The 19,352-nt window shown below is 46.1% G+C and overlaps 1 protein-coding gene across 1 annotated transcript; it reads right to left on the minus strand.

The window, feature by feature from the left end:
- Positions 1-2,880: 2,880 nt before the first annotated feature.
- On the minus strand, positions 2,881-8,534 carry RAB9B (RAB9B, member RAS oncogene family). The gene is made up of 2 exons (XM_077283317.1): positions 8,420-8,534; positions 2,881-3,696 (listed from the first exon to the last, which is right to left on the minus strand). Exon 2 carries the CDS (start codon positions 3,657-3,659, stop codon positions 3,024-3,026), a length of 636 nt encoding a protein of 211 aa, XP_077139432.1. The 5' UTR covers positions 3,660-3,696; positions 8,420-8,534; the 3' UTR covers positions 2,881-3,023.
- Between the last annotated feature and the right edge of the window lie 10,818 nt (positions 8,535-19,352).

Genomic DNA, 19,352 nt, shown 5'->3' on the forward strand with positions numbered 1-19,352 from the left:
AGTTTAAAAAAAAGGGGGAATAAGACAATACAGACATTTGGTTTTTCTTGGTCATTTTCGTGTTGTTACATTGTCAATATTTGTTTTATGTTGTTAATATATATATATATATATATATATATATATATATATATATATAAAAAAAGGGGGATGATGTAATGTATAAGAATTAGATCTGTCTCTTTAAGAAAGGAGGGCGGGAGTTGAGTTTAGTTTCTGTTTCAGTTCTAGCCTGAGGAGGAAATCTTATGCTGCTAGTATGCTGTGTGCTGGAGGAAAAGAGAAGCATAAAATACAGTTAAAGCTTACAGGTCCTAGAGCCACCCTTGCAGCATCGGCAGTACCAATTACACAGGGCTCAGAGATGGGACTGAGAGAACAGCTTGCAAAAAGCTGGCAATTCATGCTGGCTGGAGCTGCTGCAGAGCAGAAAATCGGGGAGTACAGATCAGCTCATAGGCTCCTGAATCTCCAGACAGGCATAGAAAGGAAGGCATATTCTACCCATTTAGTGGAGTGGACTCCAGCTGCTTCCAGGCTGGCTGGACCCTGGACCTGGTGACCAGTACACCTGGATTCAACTTACTATCCATCATCATTAAAGTAAAGTAAAAATTCTGAATTCTTTTGCCTCCTTGCTTCTTTTTGCTGCACTGCTCACTACAACCTCCATCATCACCCCAGGCGCCCGCACCTGCTGGGGAGAGTGATCCACCTTGCTGCATTATCATCTATCCCATGGACACCTCATGTGCAGCGCTGGCCATCCCTGGCCAGACACCTCAGCTGGCGTCACGTCAAAACCATAAACTATTATCCCCTGTAAATATTCACCTTTCACTTGTCCGATCAGGGCCACAGTGCTGGGCAATCACCACTGTGACATCCCTGATAGACTGATTGCCTGGCTACCGAGTAACCTGGCCCGCGCGACTGTGTCACAGACAGGTAAGTGAAGCTGTTCGTGCCTCTGGAATCCGCGAATCCTCTAGAAGCTGCAGTTGTGCATAAACGTACTCTTCAGATACCCCTAAACAGTGCTCACAAGCAGAAACGGCTGCAGTGGGCCAGACAGACGTGAAGACTAGTTTTAAAACTATCTTGTTCACTGCTGTGAAACCCTGGACGGTCCAGATGCATGAAGTTGTGGATGGTTAGTGGATGGCCAGTGTCATAGATGTATTGGTAAAATGGAACCAAAGTCCATAAAGCCATCTCTTAAGAAGGGACGTGTCACCCTCAGATTAGGCAATGTAACATGGCTTAATTATAACTTGGGAGAAGAACACTACATTTGACACCTATTCAGCTATGACCTCCTGCAGTAAAAAGGTTATTGAAGTAGGTTATCTACTCAAGAACAGCCATGAAATCTGAACTCAGTGTATACAAGAGGTCGAGAAGAGACAAATCTATGGCCCCTGGAGAAAACTGCTCTGGTCTTCAAAGGAATTATAGCAGACTTTGTGGAGCTGAATTCCAGTTATAAATATTTGATTTTTTTTTTGTGAACGGCTTAGTTCCAACAGTTTTCTGGGAAAATTTTCAGTGTTGTGTTCAAGTGTCGAACGTAACACATCTACTTACATCACTAGGTGGTTGCTGTATCAACTCCAAATTAATATCAGACAGATGGATAACGATATATAGGCCATGTTTCCTATCCATGGAAAGCTGAAATAATGATAGGAAATATGGCATTCACATCTGCCACCTGGGACCTCTAGATGGGGAGATATCCTAAAACTTGAGGATCTTATAATTTTTGGGGACCTAGCCGTGTCACATTTTGACCAGCCCCAATCTGAGGTCATCCATGGGAGATATGTGGGCGTTAGTTTTATCTGATAAACACAGATTCTGAATTATTGTCATTGTCAATCTTGGAAAACACAGTTCATTGTGTTTCTGAACTATTTTTCTAAAAGGAGAGCTTCACTCCACTAAATTCTTCACCACTTCCATGACACAGGTTAAGCACTTTTCTTTTGTTACCCTTTTTTACTTTATATAATTTTAGATACTCTATTGTTTTATCCCATTTTATAATATCTTTTGTATATTTTTATAAATGCTGCCTACTTTTTATATTAAATAAATAAAATGTAATAGCTTTGTTCCTCTTGCTCTATGAACTGCACCCCTGTGAAGCCATATGCTACCTGTAATGGCCTGTACAACCGATTGGTGATAACAGCTAGCTATGTTTGGATTATGGCTGAGTTTGGCAGTGCCAGCACCAGCGTATACAGTATATTCATATTCCATGTGTTGGAATCGGATGTGTATATACTATAGATTCACTGTGAATTCCCCAATAACTGGCCTAGTAGTGAAAGCGGATGCAACCTCGTCCATCAGTCGTCAGTCAATTGCGTAATTGTCCTGACGATTGGAGGTTCATGATTAAAAAAAAGACATCCAACATGTTCAAGTGAGGGATGAGAGAGGATAATCAGAAGGGGTACAGGTACAACCACAATGCAGAAACCATTTTACCCTAGAGAACATTTTCTGGATAGATCATCAATATTTAAGTCCTGGACAGATTCTTTAACGACACCTCCGAATCTAAATCCAGGATGAGGAAATCATGAAGAAGACCAGAGGTGAGCAATCGGATCAGAATTCCAGGTACGTTTATTATGAGGCATTTAATATTTTGCAATAGAGTTTTTATATCAAAACCACCTTTCCCCTTTACAATATGCGATAAATATTTATCTATAGTTACCTAAGTGCCATTAGCTACAAGAAATGACAATGATATTAGTACGTTTTTTTGACTATCTGTGCCACTTACTGCATGAGGCATATTAATATATAATGCGCTCAGCCCACCAGTTTACAATTCGATGTGCACTGCCTCTGGAAACCATACAATAAGAATATCCATTCGGTGTCGCATCAATACACCCAAGGCTGATCTCCATTCCTCAGATCTCCATAGATTCTCAGGACCTGTGATGTTATTATGGAAACATTCCACTAACTGCCTAGTCGCAGTTTCTGTTAGCTTTTTTTCAGCAGCACACTGACTTTGAGCGGTCGCTGTGATAAAGATCTACAGTATGACCAAACACTGTATGGTCCATGTGTTCTTCCATGGCTAGGACCTGTCTTACTGCTTCTTCAAATGCACCAGCAACATTTGTGTCATCCTTGGCACTTGTTTCTAGATATGGGTATCCCCCATTTTCACTGCACCAGCCTTGTGCCTCGCCAGTGCTAACTTCCCGATTATTCTTATCAACTTTGTTGCCTAAAACAACGAAAGGAAAATGTTCAGGTTCTTTAACATCTGCATAAAATATGAATTCCTTTCTCCAGCCACTCAGATTATGAAAACTCTGTCTGTCATCCACGCTAAATGTAAGTAGGCAGCAATCGGCTCCTCTGTAGAAGGGAGTGCGAAGACTCTTAAAGCGTTCTTGGCCAGCAGTGTCCCAAATCTGTAGAGTAACCAACCTGCCATCAACTTCAAGATCCCTGTTAAGAAACTCAACGCCTATGGTGTGAAATGCTTGAGAGTCAAACTTGTTTGTTACGTATCGATTCATAATGGAGCTTTTTCCAACGCCACCGTCCCCCAACAGTATGACTTTAAGTAGTAAAGACTTTCCACTCATTGCAGATGAATCTGAAGAAGTCTCACACATCAAGGAGCAATTTTGTCAAGATCATCCTTACGGGATCCTAAAATACAGAGAAAACATCTAGAATTAAAAAGTTTCAAAAAGTCATGCAACATTGAATGGTCTCTCATCTATACTCAGCTTATAATGTAAGCTAGGAAAATAGAATCCATGAAACCAACGTAATCACTGCTGCTTATTTGGGGAACTTAAAGGGGTTGTAAAAGGGGTTGTCCGCTGCTCAGATAACACTGTCTCAATCAGAATGTTTGCCCTGGGTAAAATAACATCACCAATACTCACCTCCGAGCTGTTCCAGTGGTGTCAGTTCTCGCTGTCCTGGGCTCACATCACATTATGCCAAGTGAGCCCTGTGGCCAATCACCATTCACTTCATTCTCGCCTCCATCAGAAGAATCATGCATGGAGAGGAGGTGAGCGGCCAGCCACTGCTCGGACTTACTCTTGATGTCTGATTTGTCTGAAGGCAGGGAGAGTGAAGACAGCGCGGAATGGCTGCAGGGATCGCATAGCATAATGTGCCACGAGATCAGGGACAGCAAGAACTGACACCACTGGAATGGTGTGCCGCCACTGGAGGTGGATTTATGTGCTAATATTTCACTTAGGGAAAACATGCTGATTGAGACAGGGTTTTCCGAATTGTGAACAACCCTTCTATTGATCCAACAGATGTAAAGCCCACATAGGCACTTCTAACTTCTTTTGCAAGGAACCTGAGTGAGCTCCATCGGCATACTTGCAAGATGAGTTAAATGGCTTTTTTTCTATTTTTCTACATAATCGTGTGACCTACTCCAGTTATAGTTAATGGAGAAGATGCGGCATAACTAACAAAGCAACAGCTTGTGTAGTTCCTGTACATATGTTATTTCTTAGAATCCACCTTAAAAAGACGTTTTGCATTCATACCCTAAAGGGAATCTGTCAGCAAGATTCTGCTATGTAAAATGATAGCGATTACAGATTGATATATGGACAGAGACCCTGACTGCAGCGATGTGTCGCAAAGGTTACTGGGTGCAGCAGTATAATGGAGTCACAGTTGTCTCCGCTGCAGATTTAGCATACCGTAATTCAATTATTGAGCTCTGGATAACCCAGCAAACACCACAGCTTTCTGTGTGCACGGTGTTGTGAGAGAGTGCTGCTAATCAGTGCTGGGGCCGTTGGTGCACCAGACACGAGGCCAATTATCCTGTAGTGATAATCTGCTGCTGATAAAACACTGATTGAACTGAAACAGCAAAACAGGCCATTAAGTGGCACATCGCTAAAATCAGCCTTATACTCCGAGATCATGCTGTTCTCAGCATACATAGCAAAAACATGATGACAAATTCTCTTAAGGGGGTTGTTTAAAATGTTGCTTAAAAACTCTAAAACTAAGTTTAGTAAGCCTCCTAAACACCCCCAACAACTTAAATCACATATATAATGTATACAGCTACGTCCATATATATTTGGATAGAGACAACATTTTTCTAATTTTGGTTATAGACACTACCACAATGAATTTTAAACAAAACAATTCAGATGCAGTTGAAGTTCAGACTTTCAGCTTTCATTTGAGGGTATCCATATTAAAATTGGATGAAGGGTTTAGGAGTTTCAGCTCCTTAACATGTGCCACCCTGTTTTTAAAGGGACCAAAAGTAATTGGACTGATTAAATAATTTTTAATAAAATGTTCATTTTTAGTACTTGGTTGAAAATCCTTTGTTGGCAATGACTGCCTGAAGTCTTGAACTCATGGACATCACCAGACGCTGTGTTTCCTCCTTTTTGATGCTCTGCCAGGCCTTCACTGCGGTGGTTTTCAGTTGCTGTTTGTTTGTGGGCCTTTCTGTGTGAAGTTTAGTCTTTAACAAGTGAAATGCATGCTCAATTGGGTTGAGATCAGGTGACTGACTTGGCCATTCAAGAATATTCCACTTCTTTTCTTTAATAAACTCCTGGGTTGCTTTAGCTTTATGTTTTGGGTCATTGTCCATCTGTAGGATGAAACGACAACCAATCAGTTTGGCTGCATTTGGCTGGATCTGAGCACACAGTGTGGCTCTGAATACCTCAGAATTCATTCGGCTGCTTCTGTCCTGTGTCACATCATCAATAAACACTAGTGACCCAGTGCCACTGGCAGCCATGCATGCCCAAGCCATCACACTGCCTCCACCATGTTTTACAGATGATATGGTATGCTTTGGATCATGAGCTGTACCACGCCTTCGCCATACTTTTCTCTTTCCATCATTCTGGTAGAGGTTGATCTTGGTTTCATCTGTCCAAAGAATGTTCTTCCAGAACTGTGCTGGCTTTTTTAGATGTTTTTTAGCAAAGTCCAGTCTAGCCTTTTTATTCCTGATGCTTATGAGTGGCTTGCACCGTGCAGTGAACCCTCTGTATTTTCTTTCATGCAGTCTTCTCTTTATGGTAGATTTGGATATTGATACGCCGACCTCCTGGAGAGTGTTGTTGACTTGGTTGGCTGTTGTGAAGGGGTTTCTTTTCACCATGGAGATCATTCTGCGATCATCCACCACTGTTATCTTCCGTGGGCGCCCAGGTCTTTTTGCATTGATGAGTTCACCAGTGCTTTCTTTCTTTCTCAGGATGTACCAAACTGTAGATTTTGCCACTCCTAATATTGTAGCAATTTCTCGGATGGGTTTTTTCTGTTTTCGCAGCATAAGGATGGCTTGTTTCACCTGCATGTAGAGCTCCTTTGACCGCATATTTACTTCACAGCAAAACCTTCCAAATGCAAGCACCACACCTCAAATCAACTCCAGGCCTTTTATCTGCTTAATTGAGAATGACATAACGAAGGGATTGCCCACACCTGTCCATGAAATAGCCTTGGAGTCAATTGTCCAATTACTTTTGGTCCCTTTAAAAACAGGGTGGCACATGTTAAAGAGCTGAAACTCCTAAACCCTTCATCCAATTTCAATGTGGATACCCTCAAATGAAAGCTGAAAGTCTGAACTTCAATTTCAGCTGAATTGTTTTGTTTAAAATTCATTGTGGTAATGTCTATAGCCAAGATTAGAAAAATGTTGTCTGTCCAAATATATATGGACGTAACTATACAGTCCTCATAGCCCAGTGATATATAATACATAAATAATGCATACAGTCCTCATAGCCCGGTGATATATAATACATACATAATGTATACAGCCCTCATAGTCCGGTGATATATAATATAATACATATATAATGTATACAGTCCTCATAGCCCGGTGATATATAATATAATACATATATAATGTATACAGTCCTCATAGCCCGGTGATATATAATATAATACATATATAATGTATACAGTCCTCATAGCCCGGTGATATATAATATAATACATATATAATGTATACAGTCCTCATAGCCCGGTGATAATATAATATAATACATATATAATGTATACAGTCCTCATAGCCTGGTGATATATAACATAATACATATATAATGTATACAGCCCTCATAGCCCGGTGATATATAATATAATACATATATAATGTATACAGTCCTCATAGCCCGGTGATATATAATATAATACATATATAATGTATACAGTCCTCATAGCCCGGTGATATATAATACATATATAATGTATACAGTCCTCATAGCCCGGTGATATATAATATAATACATATATAATGTATACTGCCCTCATAGCCCGGTGATGCATAATATAATACATATATAGTGTATACAGCCCTCATAGCCCGGTGATATATAATATAATACATATATAATGTATAAAGTCCTCATAGCCCGGTGATATATAATATAATACATATATAATGTATACAGTCCTCATAGCCTGGTGATATATAACATAATACATATATAATGTATACAGCCCTCATAGCCCGATGATATATAATATAATACATACTGATAGGGAATTTAGATTGTGAGCCCCATCGGGGACAGCGATGATAATGTGTGCAAACTGTAAAGCGCTGCGTAATATGTTAGCGCTATATAAAAATAAAGATTATTATTATTATTATTATTATTACATATATAATGTATACTGCCCTCATAGCCCGGTGATGCATAATATAATACATACATAATGTATACAGCCCTCATAGCCCGGTGATATATAATATAATATAATACATACATAATGTATACAGCCCTCATAGCCCAGTGATATATAATACATATATAATGTATACAGTCCTCATAGCCCGTTGATATACAATATAATACATATATAATGTATACAGCCCTCATAGCCCGGTGATATATAATATAATATAATACATACATTATATTATAGCCCGGTGATATATAATATAATATAATACATATATAATGTATACAGTCCTCATAGCCCGGTGATATATAATATAATATAATACATACATAATGTATACAGCCCTCATAGCCCGGTGATATACAATATAATACATACGGTATATAATGTATACAGCCCTCATAGCCCGGTGATATATAATATAATATAATACATACATTATATTATAGCCCGGTGATATAAAATATAATATAATACATACATAATGTATACAGCCCTCATAGCCCGGTGATATATAATATAATATAATACATACATAATGTATACAGTCCTCATAACACGATAATATAAAATATAATACATATATAATGTATACAGTCCTCATGTCCGGTGATGTATAATACAATACATATAATAATATATTGGGCACACTCTGCTCATCCTCCCAGCAGTCTGCACACAGGACTTGTACATGACGGCATTAATCACTGACCTTGTCATTGCTGACTACAGATGCACCATCATCACAGATAGACGGAGGAATGACGACGAGCGAGGGAGCTGCTCAGTCACGTGCGAGGTCTGATCATGTGACTCCTCTGTTTCCCTGTGAGTCACAGCTCATTCTATAGTGTGCGAATTCCTGGTAGGTCCTCCCTCTGTCCATACAGTGTACCCAGTACAGTACAGAGGTGTCTATAGTGTACGGGCTCCTGGTAGGTCCTCCCTCTGCCCATACAGTGTACACAGTACAGAGGTGTCTATAGTGTACAGGCTCCTGGTAGATCCTCCCTCTGCCCATACAGTGTACCCAGCACAGTACAGAGGTGTCTATAGTGTACGGGCTCCTGGTAGATCCTCCCTCTACCCATACAGTGTACCCAGCACAGTACAGAGGTGTCTATAGTGTACGGGCTCCTGGTAGATCCTCCCTCTGCCCATACAGTGTACCCAGCACAGTACAGAGGTGTCTATAGTGTACGGGCTCCTGGTAGGTCCTCCCTCTGCCCATACAGTGTACCCAGCACAGTACAGAGGTGTCTATAGTGTACGGGCTCCTGGTAGATCCTCCCTCTGCCCATACAGTGTACACAGTACAGAGGTGTCTATAGTGTACAGGCTCCTGGTAGATCCTCCCTCTGCCCATACAGTGTACCCAGCACAGTACAGAGGTGTCTATAGTGTACGGGCTCCTGGTAGATCCTCCCTCTACCCATACAGTGTACCCAGCACAGTACAGAGGTGTCTATAGTGTACGGGCTCCTGGTAGATCCTCCCTCTGCCCATACAGTGTACACAGCACAGTACAGAGGTGTCTATAGTGTACGGGCTCCTGGTAGATCCTCCCTCTGCCCATACAGTGTACACAGCACAGTACAGAGGTGTCTATAGTGTACGGGCTCCTGGTAGGTCCTCCCTCTGCCCATACAGTGTACCCAGCACAGTACAGAGGTGTCTATAGTGTACGTGCTCCTGGTAGGTCCTCCCTCTGCCCTTACAGTGTACCCAGCACAGTACAGAGGTGTCTATAGTGTACGGGCTCCTGGTAGATCCTCCCTCTGCCCTTACAGTGTACCCAGCACAGTACAGAGGTGTCTATAGTGTACGGGCTCCTGGTAGATCCTCCCTCTGCCCATACAGTGTATGCAGTACAGTACAGAGGTGTCTATAGTGTACGTGCTCCTGGTAGATCCTCCCTCTGCCCATACAGTGTACCCAGCACAGTACAGAGGTGTCTATAGTGTACGGGCTCCTGGTAGGTCCTCCCTCTGCCCATACAGTGTACCCAGCACAGTACAGAGGTGTCTATAGTGTACGGGCTCCTGGTAGGTCCTCCCTCTGCCCATACAGTGTACCCAGCACAGTACAGAGGTGTCTATAGTGTACGGGCTCCTGGTAGATCCTCCCTCTGCCCATACAGTGTACACAGCACAGTACAGAGGTGTCTATAGTGTACGGGCTCCTGGTAGGTCCTCCCTCTGCCCATACAGTGTACCCAGCACAGTACAGAGGTGTCTATAGTGTACGGGCTCCTGGTAGATCCTCCCTCTGCCCATACAGTGTACCCAGCACAGTACAGAGGTGTCTATAGTGTACGGGCTCCTGGTAGGTCCTCCCTCTGCCCATACAGTGTACCCAGCACAGTACAGAGGTGTCTATAGTGTACGGGCTCCTGGTAGATCCTCCCTCTGCCCATACAGTGTACACAGCACAGTACAGAGGTGTCTATAGTGTACGGGCTCCTGGTAGATCCTCCCTCTGCCCATACAGTGTACACAGCACAGTACAGAGGTGTCTATAGTGTACGGGCTCCTGGTAGGTCCTCCCTCTGCCCATACAGTGTACCCAGCACAGTACAGAGGTGTCTATAGTGTACGTGCTCCTGGTAGGTCCTCCCTCTGCCCTTACAGTGTACCCAGCACAGTACAGAGGTGTCTATAGTGTACGGGCTCCTGGTAGATCCTCCCTCTGCCCTTACAGTGTACCCAGTACAGTACAGAGGTGTCTATAGTGTACGGGCTCCTGGTAGGTCCTCCCTCTGCCCATACAGTGTACACAGTACAGAGGTGTCTATAGTGTACAGGCTCCTGGTAGATCCTCCCTCTGCCCATACAGGGTACCCAGCACAGTACAGAGGTGTCTATAGTGTACGGGCTCCTGGTAGGTCCTCCCTCTGCCCATACAGTGCACCCAGCACAGTACAGAGGTGTCTATAGTGTACGGGCTCCTGGTAGGTCCTCCCTCTGCCCATACAGTGTACACAGTACAGAGGTGTCTATAGTGTACAGGCTCCTGGTAGATCCTCCCTCTGCCCATACAGTGTACCCAGCACAGTACAGAGGTGTCTATAGTGTACGGGCTCCTGGTAGATCCTCCCTCTACCCATACAGTGTACCCAGCACAGTACAGAGGTGTCTATAGTGTACGGGCTCCTGGTAGGTCCTCCCTCTGCCCATACAGTGTACCCAGCACAGTACAGAGGTGTCTATAGTGTACGGGCTCCTGGTAGATCCTCCCTCTGCCCATACAGTGTACCCAGCACAGTACAGAGGTGTCTATAGTGTACGGGCTCCTGGTAGGTCCTCCCTCTGCCCATACAGTGTACCCAGCACAGTACAGAGGTGTCTATAGTGTACGGGCTCCTGGTAGATCCTCCCTCTGCCCATACAGTGTACACAGTACAGAGGTGTCTATAGTGTACAGGCTCCTGGTAGATCCTCCCTCTGCCCATACAGTGTACCCAGCACAGTACAGAGGTGTCTATAGTGTACGGGCTCCTGGTAGATCCTCCCTCTACCCATACAGTGTACCCAGCACAGTACAGAGGTGTCTATAGTGTACGGGCTCCTGGTAGGTCCTCCCTCTGCCCATACAGTGTACCCAGCACAGTACAGAGGTGTCTATAGTGTACGGGCTCCTGGTAGATCCTCCCTCTGCCCATACAGTGTACCCAGCACAGTACAGAGGTGTCTATAGTGTACGGGCTCCTGGTAGGTCCTCCCTCTGCCCATACAGTGTACCCAGCACAGTACAGAGGTGTCTATAGTGTACGGGCTCCTGGTAGATCCTCCCTCTGCCCATACAGTGTACACAGCACAGTACAGAGGTGTCTATAGTGTACGGGCTCCTGGTAGATCCTCCCTCTGCCCATACAGTGTACACAGCACAGTACAGAGGTGTCTATAGTGTACGGGCTCCTGGTAGGTCCTCCCTCTGCCCATACAGTGTACCCAGCACAGTACAGAGGTGTCTATAGTGTACGTGCTCCTGGTAGGTCCTCCCTCTGCCCTTACAGTGTACCCAGCACAGTACAGAGGTGTCTATAGTGTACGGGCTCCTGGTAGATCCTCCCTCTGCCCTTACAGTGTACCCAGCACAGTACAGAGGTGTCTATAGTGTACGGGCTCCTGGTAGATCCTCCCTCTGCCCATACAGTGTATGCAGTACAGTACAGAGGTGTCTATAGTGTACGTGCTCCTGGTAGATCCTCCCTCTGCCCATACAGTGTACCCAGCACAGTACAGAGGTGTCTATAGTGTACGGGCTCCTGGTAGGTCCTCCCTCTGCCCATACAGTGTACCCAGCACAGTACAGAGGTGTCTATAGTGTACGGGCTCCTGGTAGGTCCTCCCTCTGCCCATACAGTGTACCCAGCACAGTACAGAGGTGTCTATAGTGTACGGGCTCCTGGTAGATCCTCCCTCTGCCCATACAGTGTACACAGCACAGTACAGAGGTGTCTATAGTGTACGGGCTCCTGGTAGGTCCTCCCTCTGCCCATACAGTGTACCCAGCACAGTACAGAGGTGTCTATAGTGTACGGGCTCCTGGTAGATCCTCCCTCTGCCCATACAGTGTACCCAGCACAGTACAGAGGTGTCTATAGTGTACGGGCTCCTGGTAGGTCCTCCCTCTGCCCATACAGTGTACCCAGCACAGTACAGAGGTGTCTATAGTGTACGGGCTCCTGGTAGATCCTCCCTCTGCCCATACAGTGTACACAGCACAGTACAGAGGTGTCTATAGTGTACGGGCTCCTGGTAGATCCTCCCTCTGCCCATACAGTGTACACAGCACAGTACAGAGGTGTCTATAGTGTACGGGCTCCTGGTAGGTCCTCCCTCTGCCCATACAGTGTACCCAGCACAGTACAGAGGTGTCTATAGTGTACGTGCTCCTGGTAGGTCCTCCCTCTGCCCTTACAGTGTACCCAGCACAGTACAGAGGTGTCTATAGTGTACGGGCTCCTGGTAGATCCTCCCTCTGCCCTTACAGTGTACCCAGTACAGTACAGAGGTGTCTATAGTGTACGGGCTCCTGGTAGGTCCTCCCTCTGCCCATACAGTGTACACAGTACAGAGGTGTCTATAGTGTACAGGCTCCTGGTAGATCCTCCCTCTGCCCATACAGGGTACCCAGCACAGTACAGAGGTGTCTATAGTGTACGGGCTCCTGGTAGGTCCTCCCTCTGCCCATACAGTGCACCCAGCACAGTACAGAGGTGTCTATAGTGTACGGGCTCCTGGTAGGTCCTCCCTCTGCCCATACAGTGTACCCAGCACAGTACAGAGGTGTCTATAATGTACGGGCTCCTGGTAGATCCTCCCTCTGCCCATACAGTGTACCCAGCACAGTACAGAGGTGTCTATAGTGTACGGTCTCCTGGTAGATCCTCCCTCTGCCCATACAGTGTACCCAGCACAGTACAGAGGTGTCTATAGTGTACGGGCTCCTGGTAGATCCTCCCTCTGCCCATACAGTGTACCCAGCACAGTACAGAGGTGTCTATAGTGTACGGGCTCCTGGTAGGTCCTCCCTCTGCCCATACAGTGTACCCAGCACAGCATACCTCCCAACCGTCCCGATTTCAGCGGGACAGTCCCGCTTTGGCACCGGGGTCCCGCTGTCCCGCTTCGGGCATTTAAAATCCCGAATTTGCGGCCGCCGGTGAAGCCCCGCCCACTTCCGGGACGTAGAGAGAGCCCGATTTCCTCCAGGTCACACAGACACTTATGTGGAGCACTTCACCAGTTACAGCACTGACACAGCAGCTCTCTATGGTGGCTGCCGCTCTACCCCGCGCTCTCTATGGTGTGTGGGAGGACCGGGCGGAGGAGATTGACAGGCGGGCGTGTCGCCAGCAGTGGGCAGCACAGAGCACTGTCGTCGCATATTGCCGAAGGCTCATCTGTCAGTGTGGAGTGTCCGGGAGACTATGCTGCTCGGAGTCAGGTAGACATGTATGCCGCCTTCTCTGCCATGTGTCCCGCTGCGGGTGACTACGCCCGGACCTGACATGTCCTCTCCGGGCAGCCATGAGCCGTGCACCACCCAGTGTGTGAAGCGGGGAAGCAGGCTAACTAAGGGTGTGGAGCAGGGATGTGCCAGATGTGCCATGGCCGTGTGTGATGTGGCACTGCTGCCCACGCTGAGGAACATTATACATCGCCTGTCAATTGGGTTTTACCGCGGCCATAAAACAGCCCCATGTAAAAGTTCCTGTAAAGCTCTGACCTCTGTATATAACCGCTTGTGGGTTTTTACCATGGAGTCCTGCAAGTAGGGAAGGTCATGGCCGGGATGTGGCTACATGGTCGCTGCTCTCTGACCCATCTCCAGCCGCTGGTGAACATCACAAGAGCTGTGTTCACCTGGTGAGAAGTTGCAGTAAAACAGAATTTGTGCCATCATTTTGGCGAATTTTGCAACTTGTGAACACATCCAAAGATTAGTGACACAGGTGAACACACCATTAGCTTGTGTCACCGTAGAGCAGTTCTGGCCCAATTTTCCATAATTATGGCCCCAATTCTGAAAAAGTTTGGAAAACTACAAGACTAAGGCTGTATAATGCTGATTCGGGTGACATGACCACTAGATCCCACCACCAGAAACATTTGTGTGGCTTATCTGCCCACTTACAGAGTGTTCACCCGTGACCTCCATTAAACTTATAGGGGCAAGCAGGGCCGGCTCCAGGTTTTTGAGGGCCCCGGGCGAAAGAGTCTCAGTGGGCCCCCCCCCCCTTTAACACATACCACGATTCATGATGCCCAGATACAGCAGAGAAATATAGGTATAGTACAATGCCAGATTTCACTTCTTACATGAGTGAAAGCTATTGTAAATTCTGCAGTGTATATATACGGAACAGGAGGAGTGGTACTGTGCGTTGTATATATACAGGAGGAGTGGTACTGTACAGTGTATATATACAGGAGGAGTGATGGTACTGTGCAGTGCATACCTCCCAACCGTCCCGATTTCAGCGTGACAGTCCCGCTTTGGCACCGGGGTCCCGCTGTCCCGCTTCGGGCATTTAAAATCCCGAATTTGCGGCCGCCGGTGAAGCCCCGCCCACTTCCGGGACGTAGAGAGAGCCCGATTAGTACCCGCTGTTCGTTCCGTTCCCTGGGACTGCGTTGTAGCCACGCCCCCTTGAGTTGCCTCACCGCCCGCCTCCGGCTTCCTCCTCAACTATAGACGTGGGCGGACTCTGAGGACAGAGCGGCAGCACCCGGACTGGTTTCTGGCACGGGGGCAGAGTTGTGAGACACTCCGTGTCTGTGTGACCGCGGGAGCAGCGAGCGGATCTCCAGACTGTAAGTGAATGTATGTGTCTCTCCCCCTCTCCATGCAGCGCTGCCCTGCTGCGGTTACAGCAGAGACTCTGACAGCATAGGAGGACTGACAAACTAAACTTTGTCTCCCCATGGCATGCAGCGCACCCCGCTCCCACTCTCCCCCTGGTACCCATCCATCGGATTCTCCACCAACCTGGTGCAGCACCCCTTACATTCTATGGGGGCTGCCACCTGTGTCATGATCTCAATGGCAAGAGAACATAGCATCAGCATATATAGGAACTAGCTCTTGGAAGATGGAAACTGAGCTGACCATGAACTAAACCTAACGCACAACTAGCAGTGGCCGGGTAGCATGCCTACGTTGATTCTAGATGCCCAGCACCAGCCGGAGGACTAAATAATGCTAGCAGAGGAAAATATAAGTCCTAGCTCACCTCTAGAGAAATACCCCGAAAGGAGACAGAGGCCCCCCACATGTATTGGCGGTGAATTAAGATGAAATAACAAACGTAGTATGAAAATAGGTTTAGCAAATTTGAGGTCCACTTACTACATAGCAGAAGACAGAAAGGACACTTTCATGGTCAGCTGAAAACCCTATCAAAACACCATCCAGAAATTACTTTAAAACTCTGGCATTAACTCATAATACCAGAGTGGCAATTCCTGTTCACAAGAGCTTTCCAGACACAGTAACGAAACTACAGCTGTGAACTGGAACAAAAATGCAAAAACAAACATGGACAAAAGTCCAACTTATCTAGTAGTTGTCTAGGAGCAGGAACAAGCACAGAGAGGCTTCTGATAACATTGTTGACCGGCAAGCAACTAACAGAGAAGCAAGGTTATATAGCGACTCCCACATCTTGATGGGAACAGGTGAACAGAGAAGATAAGACACCAGTTCAATTCCACCAGTAGCCACCGGGGGAGCCCAGAATCCAAATTCACAACAGTACCCCCCCCTCAAGGAGGGGGCACCGAACCCTCACCAGAACCACCAGGGCGATCAGGATGGGCCCTATGAAAGGCACGAACCAGATCAGAGGCATGAACATCAGATGCATTCACCCAAGAATTATCCTCCTGGCCGTATCCCTTCCACTTGACCAGATACTGGAGTCTACGTCTGGAAACACGGGAGTCTAAGATTTTCTCCACAACGTACTCCAACTCACCCTCAACCAACACCGGAGCAGGAGGCTCAACGGAAGGCACAACCGGTACCTCATACCTGCGCAATAATGACCGATGAAAAACGTTATGAATAGAAAAGGATGCAGGGAGGTCCAAACGGAAGGAAACAGGGTTAAGAATCTCCAAAATCTTATACGGGCCGATAAACCGAGGCTTAAATTTAGGAGAAGAGACCCTCATAGGGACAAAACGAGAAGACAACCACACCAAATCCCCAACACAAAGCCGAGGACCAACACGACGGTGGCGGTTGGCAAAAAGCTGAGTCTTCTCCTGGGACAACTTCAAATTGTCCACCACCTGCCCCCAGATCTGATGCAATCTCTCCACCACAGCATCCACTCCAGGACAATCCGAAGATTCCACCTGACCAGAGGAAAATCGAGGATGAAACCCCGAATTACAGAAAAACGGGGACACCAAAGTGGCAGAGCTGGCCCGATTATTGAGAGCGAACTCCGCCAATGGCAAAAAAGCAACCCAATCATCCTGGTCAGCAGACACAAAACACCTCAGATATGTCTCCAGGGTCTGATTAGTCCGCTCGGTCTGGCCATTAGTCTGAGGATGGAAAGCGGACGAAAAAGATAAATCTATGCCCATCCTAGCACAGAATGCCCGCCAAAATCTAGACACAAATTGAGTTCCTCTGTCAGAAACGATATTCTCAGGAATACCATGCAAACGAACAACATTTTGAAAAAACAGAGGAACCAACTCGGAAGAAGAAGGCAACTTGGGCAGAGGAACCAAATGGACCATCTTAGAGAAACGGTCACACACCACCCAGATGACAGACATTTTCTGAGAAACAGGCAGATCTGAAATAAAATCCATCGAGATGTGCGTCCAAGGCCTCTTAGGAATAGGCAAGGGCAACAATAATCCACTAGCCCGAGAACAACAAGGCTTGGCCCGAGCACAAACGTCACAAGACTGCACAAAGCCTCGCACATCTCGTGACAGGGAAGGCCACCAGAAGGACCTTGCCACCAAATCCCTGGTACCAAAGATTCCAGGATGACCTGCCAACGCAGAAGAATGAACCTCAGAGATGACTCTACTGGTCCAATCATCAGGAACAAACAGTTTATCAGGTGGGCAACGATCCGGTCTATCCGCCTGAAACTCCTGTAAGGCCCGCCGCAGGTCTGGAGAAACGGCTGACAATATCACTCCATCCTTAAGGATACCTGTGGGCTCAGAGTTACCAGGCGAGTCAGGTTCAAAACTCCTAGAAAGGGCATCCGCCTTAACATTCTTAGAACCCGGCAGGTATGACACCACAAAATTAAACCGAGAGAAAAATAATGACCAGCGCGCCTGTCTAGGATTCAGGCGCCTGGCGGTCTCAAGATAAATCAAATTTTTGTGGTCAGTCAATACCACCACCTGATGTCTGGCCCCCTCAAGCCAATGGCGCCACTCCTCAAAAGCCCACTTCATGGCCAAAAGCTCCCGATTCCCAACATCATAATTCCGCTCAGCGGGCGAAAATTTACGGGAAAAGAAGGCACAAGGCCTCATCACGGAGCAGTCGGAACTTTTCTGCGACAACACTGCCCCAGCTCCGAACTCAGAAGCGTCGACCTCAACCTGAAAAGGGAGAGCAACATCAGGCTGACGCAACACAGGGGCAGAGGAAAAACGGCGCTTAAGCTCCCGAAAGGCCTCCACAGCATCAGGGGACCAATCAGCAACATCAGCACCCTTCTTAGTCAAATCGGTCAATGGCTTAACAATATCCGAAAAACCAGCAATAAATCGACGATAAAAGTTAGCAAAGCCCAAAAATTTCTGAAGACTCTTAAGAGAAGAGGGCTGCGTCCAATCACAAATAGCTTGAACCTTGACAGGATCCATTTCAATGGAAGAGGGAGAAAAAATATATCCCAAAAAGGAAATCCTCTGTACCCCAAAAACACACTTAGAACCCTTCACACACAAAGAATTAGACCGCAAAACCTGAAAAACCCTCCTGACTTGCTGGACATGAGAGTCCCAGTCATCCGAAAAAATCAGAATATCATCCAGATACACAATCATAAATTTGTCCAAATAATCGCGAAAAATATCATGCATAAAGGACTGGAAAACTGACGGAGCATTTGAAAGACCAAAAGGCATCACCAAATACTCAAAGTGGCCCTCGGGCGTATTAAATGCGGTTTTCCACTCATCCCCCTGCCTGATTCGCACCAAATTATACGCCCCACGAAGGTCAATCTTAGAGAACCACTTGGCCCCCTTTATGCGAGCAAACAAATCAGTCAGCAACGGCAATGGGTATTGATATTTAACAGTGATTTTATTCAAAAGCCGATAATCAATACATGGTCTCAAAGAGCCGTCTTTTTTTGACACAAAGAAAAAACCGGCTCCTAAGGGAGATGACGATGGACGAATATGTCCCTTTTCAAGGACTCCTTTATATATTCTCGCATAGCAGCATGTTCAGGCACAGACAGATTAAATAAACGACCCTTTGGGTATTTACTACCCGGAATTAAATCTATGGCACAATCGCACTCTCGGTGCGAAGGTAACGAACCAAGCTTGGGTTCTTCAAAGACGTCACGATAGTCAGACAGGAACTCAGGAATTTCAGAGGGAATAGATGATGAAATGGAAACCAAAGGTACATCCCCATGAGCCCCCTTACATCCCCAGCTCAACACAGACATAGCTCTCCAGTCGAGGACTGGGTTGTGAGATTGCAGCCAAGGCAATCCTAGCACCAAATCATCATGTAGATTATACAGCACCAGAAAGCGAACAATCTCCTGGTGATCTGGATTAATACGCATAGTTACTTGTGTCCAGTATTGTGGTTTATTATTAGCCAATGGGGTGGAGTCAATCCCCTTCAGAGGAATAGGAGTCTCCAAAGGCTCTAAATCATACCCACAGCGTTTGGCAAAGGACCAATCCATAAGACTAAAAGCCGCGCCAGAGTCGACATAGGCGTCCGTGGTAATAGATGACAAAGAGCAAATCAGGGTCACAGATAGAATAAACTTAGACTGTAAAGTACAAATGGAACCAGATTTATCAAGCTTTTTAGTACGCTTAGAGCATGCTGATATAACATGAGTAGAATCACCACAATAGAAACACAACCCGTTTTTCCGTCTAAAATTC

The sequence above is a fragment of the Ranitomeya variabilis genome, chromosome 2 (assembly GCF_051348905.1).
Source record: "Ranitomeya variabilis isolate aRanVar5 chromosome 2, aRanVar5.hap1, whole genome shotgun sequence".
Classification (NCBI taxonomy): Eukaryota; Metazoa; Chordata; class Amphibia; order Anura; family Dendrobatidae; genus Ranitomeya; species Ranitomeya variabilis.

Excerpts from the sequence above, each read along its gene's own strand:
- RAB9B (XM_077283317.1), bottom strand. The coding sequence starts at position 3,659 with ATGTGTGAGACTTCTTCAGATTCATCTGCAATGAGTGGAAAGTCTTTA.